A 9,293-nucleotide genomic window follows, 5' to 3' on the forward strand; every position below is an offset into this window, starting at 1 on the left:
AAAACGAAGAATTGAGGTATGTTGCGACCGGGTAACATACGAGAGGTATCAGTATTATATGATATATGTTGGATTGGTTTGATTGATTGGAATGAGAATACATGTCAATATGCCTTATTTGTTGAGTTTATGTGGCATACATGACATTGTTATTTGAATATCGATGTATAAAATAAATGTTTTGTTAACACACATCGTTTGATGCGTACATCGATACATAACATGCACGTTGAGCTATGATCCTTGGATACCCTGATATGAATTGATTGGATTCTGGGGTTTGTGATCACAATGCTATGTTTGGTATTACATGACCCTTAAAGCATAGACATTTGTGGCCCCAACGATTGATATGAGATTTGGGATTTGATGGCGCTTCGTCGACGCTATCATACGAGTATCCCTTATTGAGGCCGGTGTGCCAGCTCGAGCATTGATTTATTAGCGATTCGTTTGATTCTGACATGTGCTCAGTGGATGGGCATTTGACCTGATACCTCCACGACATACATGCATTGCATACCATATATCATTATTTAGATACTTGTGGTATATATGATGGTTGTTCCATACAGAGCTTTGCTCACCCCCAAGGGGGGCTGTTGTTGTCTTTGTGTATGGATAATGGCAGGTACTCCAGGATATCAGGAGACCGGAGAGGGTACTTCTGGAGGGAGTCACAGTTTGAGTTGATTTTTATATTTTGTTCCCAGTATATATGTATATGTATTTATATACCGGGGCATGTCCCGAGGATATAAGTTGTTTGTATATGATTGGTTTTGATTACGTGTGAGCATGTTTATGATGTGAGATTAAATAATATTTTTAGTATTTAAATTATAGAAGAAATATTTTGGGCTCATTGTAAAGAAATTTTAAACTCGTTTTCCTCTGTAATTAGCTAACCCTAATCAAAGTGCATTGTAATAAAGATTAGGAGCTAAGGGCCCCACATTATTTAACGTTGGTTTTTGGTTTATTGACTCTAGTTGGAGTATATTTTGATATAAACTGCTGCTTGAGTTTTTGGGATGTCCTACTTACGGGATGTCATGCCGAAATTTTTCTAGGCCCTAAGGTCCGTTTTAAAGTATTTTAAACATTTTTCCGCTGCAACTTTAAATCAAACCATTATTGTTTGATCATTAGATCTCATTAGAGAAAATGAGCCTCACATCTTGGTATCAGAGCGTAAACTAGGATACGCTAGAACTAGAGTCTAGGACACTTGAGTCTTGGCACTAAAATGGTTGTTGCGCCTGTGTATGCTACCTGACAACATACTTATGTGGTTATATGTTTTGTTTACTTCCATTCTAATTGTTTTGGTGTTTTATCGTATAGAATGGAGGGAGGTGGAGAAATTCCTGTTGATGAGATTCCTTTAGCTCGAGGTCAAGGTCGTGGACGTGGTAGACCTCGTGTCCGTGTTGTTGATGATACTTTTGTTGAGCAAGCTGCTGATCAGCTAGAGCAGCTTAGGATGGATGAGTTAGTTGCGCGTTTCCATTCTATGCATCCTCCTCGATTCAGTGGTTCGGAGAGAGATAAGAAAGTTGAGTTATGGATTTCAGAGATTGAGGAATTGTTTGATTTGATTGAGTATCCTCCAAAGTGTCGATTGAGATTAGCTGTGCATCAGTTGAAAGAACGTGCCAAAATGTGGTGGTCTACTACATTGATGACTTTAGATACTCAGAGGATTGTTCCATCGTGGGATATATTCAAGCTGAAGTTTAAGGAGATTTATTGTCCTCCATCATTCTACAGTTCTAAGGCTTCTGAGTTTCATAACCTGAAACAAGGCGATATGTCAGTTGCGGAGTATGCAGATTCTTTTTATGCTATGCTGAGATATGCTTCTCATGTGGCTACAAGTCAGGTTGCGGTTGTTGAAAGTTTCATTGAAGGACTGAACGATCATCTGCACCCTTTTGTTTCTACCGGTAAGCCACTGAATTATCTTGAAGCAGTGGAAATAACAAAAAGGGCTGAAGCTAGTCTTAAGAGGAGTGGCAATCAAGTTTCTACCAAACATCATCAGTCGGGGAGGCAACAATTCAGTTCATCTGGTTCTGCATCTCTTCGTCCACGTGGGAAGCAATTTAAGAAGCCTGGTTCTAGTTCTTCGAGTTCAGGGAGTTCAGGGAACCGTGGTGGATATCGTTATAGTGGACCTTATTGTGATCACTGTGGGGGCAAGCATTCCAGTAATCAGTGTGTTGGAGTTCAAGGGGTTTGTAATAATTGTGGTCGGCCGGGTCATTTTGCAAGAGTCTGTCCTAGTAAGACGGGGAAATCAACCCAGGCAAGTAGTGGGGCTCAAAGTAATAGAATTCCAGCAGCATCCCAGTCTTCCCATCAGCCTAGTCGCCCTTCGCATCAGAGCAGAGGGCAAGGTGGTCAACAGAATCAATCATCTGTTCATGTATTTGCCTTGACCGAGGATGAGGCTCAGGCAGCTCCAGGTACTATCATTACTGGTAACTGTACTCTATGTTGTTTTATATCACGAGTGTTATTTGATACCGGAGCATCTCATTCCTTTGTTTCTCATGCATTCGTTGTTTCGCATGATCTTCGCACAACTAGTATGAATTCCAATCTATCTGTTGCTACTCCGATGGGCAAAATGATTATCACTGATAATGTGGTGTTCAATGCGGTTTTGTTTCACGATGAAAATGTTCTGTATCTGAATCTCATAGTTCTGCCTATGTATGACTTGGATTGCATCGTTGGTATGGATGTTTTGACTGCAAATCGTGCCACTGTTGATTGTTATCGAGGAATAGTAGTTTCAGGCCTAGCTTTGCTCCTAAATGGAATTTCTATGGCCGTGGTTCTCAAGCCAAGATTCCTCTACTTTCTGCCATTGAGATGAATCGATTGTTAGATTCTGGTCATGAAGGTTTTCTGGTTTATGCTGTGGATCTATCGCAAGATGAGCGACGGATTTCTGATAGTCCTGTAGTCTGTGAGTTTCCTGATGTGTTTCCAGAAGAGATTCCTGGTTTTCCACCAGAACGAGAAGTTGAGTTCAGTATCGAATTAAAGCCAGAACTGAACCCATATCTCGAGCACCATATCGTTTAGCCCCTGTTGAGGTGAAAGAACTGAAAGAACAATTACATGATTTGTTGAGTAAAGGTTATATTCGTCTGAGTTCTTCACCGTGAGGTGCACCGATTCTATTTTTCAAGAAGAAAGATGGAACGATGCGGATGTGTATTGATTATCGGCAACTGAATAAGTCTACTCTCAAGAATAAATATCCACTCCCTAGGATTGATGACTTATTTGATCAGTTGCAAGGTACATCGATGTATTCTAAGATTGATCTCCATTCTAGGTACCATCAAGTGCGAGTTAGACAAGAAGATGTGCCGAAAACAGCTTTTCGCACGAGATACAGACACTTTGAATTTTTGGTTATGCCTTTTGGTTTGACCAATGCTCCTGCTTTGTTTATGGACTTGATGAATCGAGTATTTCGTAAATATCTCGATCGTTTTGTGATTGTATTCATCGATGATATTCTTGTTTATTACAAGTCCGAGGAAGAGCATGCCAAACACTTGAGGATAGTTTTTCGAATTCTTCAAAAAAAGCAGTTGTACGCCAAGCTATCCAAGTGTGAGTTTTGGTTAGATAGAGTTGTGTTTCTGGGCCATGTCATATCTCAACATGGTATTTCTGTCGATCCAAGTAAAGTGGAAGCAGTTCTGAACTGGGCACGACCGACCAATATACCAGAGATTCGTAGTTTCATGGGTTTAGCTGGTTATTACCGGAGATTTATCGAAAATTTCTCAAAGATTGCTAGACCTATCACTCAACTGACTCAGAAAAATCAAAGATTCATTTGGTCTGATGAATGTGAGTCAAGTTTTGTCGAGTTGAAGAAGAGATTGACTTCTGTACCGGTTCTTACCATCCCAAGTGGTTCTGGAGGATTCGTTGTTTGTACCAATGCATCAAATCGAGGATTAGGTTGTGTACTGATGCAGCATGGTAGAGTAGTGGCCTATGGTTCTTGACAGTTGAAACTGCATGAGTCTAAGTATCCTATTAATGACTTAGAATTGGCTGCTATTGTTTTTTGCTCTCAAGATTTGGAGACATTATTTGTTTGGGGAGAAATTTGTAATCTATTCTGATCACAAAAGCTTGAAGTATTTGTTCTCTCAGTCAGATCTGAATATGGGACAGAGACGTTGGATGGTTCTTTTGAAAGATTATGATTGTTAGATCCAGTATCATCCGGGAAAAGTGAATGTAATTGCCGATGCTTTGAGTCGTAAGGTTGTTGATGTTAATTTATCATCGATTCATGTTTCTAAGTTAAGAGAGGTTATTTGCACTTCAAAGTTGGATTTTTAAATCCAAGGTAATGTTGTTTGTGTGTCTCAGATTTCTTTTGAGCCAGAGTTGATTCAGATTGTAAATTAAGCTCAGAAAACTGATGATCGAGTTCTGAAATCTTATGAGTTAGTATATCAAGGACACCAATCTGTTTCTCAATTCACTCAGATGATTCTCTTCGGTTGAATGGTAGATTGGTTGTCTCAGATATTCCTGAATTGCGTACAACCATCCTTAAAGAAGCTCATTGTACTCGATATAGTATCCATCCAGGAGGAAGGAAAATGTATCATATTCTACGGCCTCAGTTTAGGTGGAAGAATATGAAAAAGGATGTGGCTGAGTTTGTGTCTCGTTGTCTGATCTGTCAGCAAGTCAAAGCAGAACGAATGAGACCTGGAGGATTACTGCATAGTCTTGAGGTTCCTCAGTGGAACTAGGAGCACGTGGCTATGGATTTTGTCACGCATTTGCCACGTACTTCTCGTCATTTCGATGCCATTTGGGTGATTGTCGACAGATTATCTAAGTCGGCACACTTTATTCCGTATGAGAGGACGTATTCGTACAAGAAAATGGCTCGTCTGTATATTGAAAATGTTGTGAGACTTCATGGAGTACCAGTTGCAATAGTCTCAGATCATGACCCTAGATTCACCTCAAAGTTTTGGGACTACTTTCCAAAAAGAAATGGGTACACGACTTGCGATGAGTACTGCGTACCATCCTCAGACCGATGGTCAGACAGAGCGTACGATCCAGACACTTGAGGATCTACTTCGAGCAGCGGTCATGGATTTTAAAGACAGTTGGCAGGAAGCTTTACAACTAGTAGAATTTTCATATAACAACAGTTTCCAGGTGATTATTGGTATGGCTCTTTTTGAAGCTTTGTACGGCAGACGGTGTCGATCACCTCATTGTTTGGATGAATTTTGTGAAAAGCAGTTGACTGGACCTGAGATTGTTCAAGAAATGCATGATAAAGTCTAGTTGATTCGTCAGAGAATGAAAGCTGCCCACGATCGTCAAGCTAGTTATGCTAACAGACGTCGTCGACCTCTAGAATTTAAAGTTGGAGATTTTGTATTTCTGAGGACCTCTCCGTTTAGAGGTGTTGTTCGTTTTGGTATGAGAGGTAAGTTGTCACCTCGTTTCGTTGGCCCCTACGATATTGTTGAGAATATTGGGACTTGCGCTTATCGTTTGGATTTGCCCCAGTCATTGTCTGGCATCCACGATGTTTTCCATGTTTCTATGTTGCGTAAGTATGAGCCCGATCCATCTCATGTGATTCAGCCTGATGAGGTTGAACTTGATCATTCTCTATCGTTTTCTGAGTATCCTGTTTGTATCCTGGATCGTAAAGATAAAGTTCTACGCAATAAATTTATACCACTTGTACGTGTTCAGTGGTCGAGGCATGGTGTAGAAGAATCAACGTGGAAAACAGAAGAGAAGGTAAGAGCATCTTATCCATATCTGTTTGATTCTTATTAATGTATTGTTGGTTTCGTATCGCGTGTAAGATGTATGTGTATAAACAGAAATTTCGAGGACTGAAATTTGTTTTAAGGGGTGGAGAAGTGTAAGGCCCTGTAATTAATTATCCGGTAATTTGGCATAATTAGAGTAATTATTGAGTTGTAAATTAAAATAATTATTTATGCCAAATAATTATAGAAGTGTGTTAAAATATGTATTTTAGAATATCGGAGAATTTAACAATATAAAATACATATAGAGTTTAAATAACACACGGGAGCAAAATAAATACAGACCGGCATAGATGGGCTTGAGTTACGATTTTAGTAACCAAATACACAATATATATATATACATATACATACACACAACTTACCTTTATAAGAGAAAGAAGGAAAAACGAAAGAGAGAAGAAGAAAACCCATTTCCCTCAACCACATTCCCTTCACCCTTGGAGCAACCTTGGCAAAATCACGATATCTCCTCCGTCTGGTGTCAAAATCTCGATCGATCTAAAGGGGTGTCTTCCTAACATCCTAGGCTTCGATTCAAGACAAAAATGCAAATTTTGAGCAAGGAAGCGAGCAGATCGAAGCTCCATTTCGCGAGCCCTGTTTCTGTGCAGTATTTTGGCCGAGAGTCTTGAAGAGAAGTTGATATTGGAGCTTCAAGTTGGTATAGGTATGTTACAGCTCGGTAACATACAACAGTAAAACATAAATTATGTTTAATTGTCATTATGTGTTACATGGATCGTGTTTATGACTTGTTGATTGTTGTAAATTTTTAAATGCCTTCGTTGTGATCTATGTTTATTATTATGACATATTATTGACATTTAGCATCAGGCATACAGTTATGACATTAATTTTGAGCTTATCGTTCTTGTTAACCCATTGTTGATATCCGTTGTTATCTGGCACTGTTGTTTATCTCGGGATCATAGTGTGGCTGATAGGCCTATTACACATGAGACCGTAGATGTGATTGAACAATCCCGTGGTTAGTGCAGCCTTTTGAGGTGAGCACTGAGATTGTGTCATCTAGTTCGTTCTGTTGTGCCATCCTGTTATAGCGTATCAGCTGTATGGAAGCCGAGTCAGGGGTGTTATTCAGCATAGCTTGGCATACCTCGCATACTTGGCAGGGCGGTTTAGCTGTGTTGCGACTTTGATTGTTGCACTCCCAAGAGCAGGTTGTCCACAAGTAGTATAATTCGATGAGTTTGAATATCGTATCCACGAGGAAGCTAAGGTAATTACAAGTCCACTACAATGTCTTTTTATTTATTTTTTCTTTTAGTTGTTTGAATCTTTAATTGGTAATTTTTAATTGTTCAAATTTTAATTTAAGTAGTTGAGATTAAATGATCCACTCTTGGTATTTTAATAAAGTTAACATTAACGAACAATATTGAAATACACTTAATAAAATGGTTCCAATATATTAAATAATCATATTTATATTCTGTTATATATTATTATCTTATAAGTATATAATATATACCAAAACTTATAAATGTGGTCAAGTATTTATTGTGTTATATATATTTGTAAACACTAAATCAAGGTTCCCACTTGAAATGGTTGGTAAAACAAAACTAACATTTAAATGGTACCAAGAAACTAATGTTATGATATATTTATACATGGTAAATCAAGGCATCCACTTTAAATGGTTGGTAAAACCAAACAAACATTTAAATGGTTCCAAGAATTTAATATTATAATATATTCATATATAATAAATCAAGGCATCAACTTTAAATGGTTGGTAATACCAAACTAACATTTAAATGGTTCCAAGAATTTAGTGTAACATATAGCAACAATAAATCAAAACTCCCACTTATAAGTAGGGTATAAAAATGCTTAAAGAAATAAATATAACATAAACAATAAATAATGATTAAATAATATAAAACATAGATTCTTACCTTTTAGTAACTTTATTATCATGCCAAGAGTTTCACCTTTTCATCTCAACTTTAGGAAGTTAGCTATTCATTATTCAAAGTGTAAAACTTTGAATATGAAATTAACATGCTAATTATATTTAAATGAAGAAATAAAGAAAATATAGAGAGAAATATTATGAACTCAAAGGTTCTTTCATAGAATAAGGGATATCTCAATACATTACAATGTACCCCTATTTATAGCCAAATTTGGGGAGACAACCACAAATAAAATATTATTTTTTTACACAAAAGTCTTCATTGGTGTTCAAAGATATTATATTATATTACACATCACTTTTGAAAATCTTCTTCTCCGAATTTGCTTCTTCACATAAAAAGAAACATGTGGATAGTTGAGTTGTCTAGTTGTGGTATTTTTTTCAAACCATTTGACCAAGTAATTTGAGAGATATTGTCAAAATACTAGAGCATGGTAAAACTGCCACTCCTTTGGTAATTTTATTTGTTGCTTAATTTGATCCCAATTGTGAGAGGATTTTTATCTCATGCTTGCCACCAATATTGTAGATATTAACATCAACTTTCTACAGGTCCAAGAATCATCTTAATCCCATTCGCAACGCCAAGTTTATTCTTGTTTTATCGAACCTGTAAAAAATAGTAAAAACTTGTAATTACACAACAACTTATATTTTATACAATTTATTATAAAACATATAATATTTAAACATTTAATAAAACAAAAACTATATATTTATATTATAAAACATTTAATTAATGTACAATTTTGATGTTTATCAAGCTGCATGACAATGTAGCTCCCCTGTGTTGTTGCTCGAGCATTATTCCAGTTGTTATCGTACCGTTTTTTGGCTCCTGTTATCCTGATTATTCATTGAGCCTTTCATGCATTGCATATTACATTTCATTATATTATTATGCATGATTTATGTTATTGTCGTTATTGTTGGACTGTTTTATACCAGAATCCTAACCTCAGTTGTTTACTGGGGGGCTGCTGTGGTTGCTTTTGGGCAACATGGTAGATCTCCCGAGTCGTTTTGCAGCATCAGGCCGGGGTTCCGCCAGTGGAGCTCGGGATTGAGGTTGGATTGCTTGATTCTGTTCAGTGGAGTCTCCCAGTTATTCTATATGTATGTCTTGAGTTTCTTTAGTCTTGTATTGTAGTTTATTTGCCGGGGAGATGCCCCGTGTATTTGTAGTAGTATTTGGTTGTTTTGTGATGTTCTGAGTCTACTTGGTGATATGTATGATCTGGTGAGTATTTGGTAAGTTTTAATTTCTGCTTAGTCCTGGCCAGTGCGACTATAGGTTGTTTAACTTCGGTTTTTGTTTTATTGACTCTAGTTGGAGTATATTTTGATATAAACTGCTGCTTGAGTTTTCGGGATGTCCTACTTACGGGGAGGTCATGCCGAAATTTTTCTAGGCCCTGAGGTCCGTTTTAAAGCATTTTAAACATTTTTCCGCTGCAACTTTAAATCAAACCATTATTGTT

At 37.4% G+C, this 9,293-nt stretch overlaps 1 protein-coding gene across 1 annotated transcript; it reads left to right on the forward strand.

Annotated features, from left to right (window-relative positions):
- Positions 1-1,684: 1,684 nt before the first annotated feature.
- LOC142550115 (uncharacterized) lies at positions 1,685-9,006 on the forward strand. The gene is made up of 2 exons (XM_075659352.1): positions 1,685-2,471; positions 8,821-9,006. The coding sequence occupies exons 1-2, from the start codon at positions 1,685-1,687 to the stop codon at positions 8,877-8,879; spliced, it is 846 nt and encodes a 281-aa protein (XP_075515467.1). The 3' UTR covers positions 8,880-9,006.
- The last annotated feature ends 287 nt before the right edge of the window (positions 9,007-9,293 follow it).

The sequence above is a fragment of the Primulina tabacum genome, chromosome 6, assembly GCF_025594145.1.
Source record: "Primulina tabacum isolate GXHZ01 chromosome 6, ASM2559414v2, whole genome shotgun sequence".
NCBI lineage: Eukaryota > Viridiplantae > Streptophyta > Magnoliopsida > Lamiales > Gesneriaceae > Primulina > Primulina tabacum.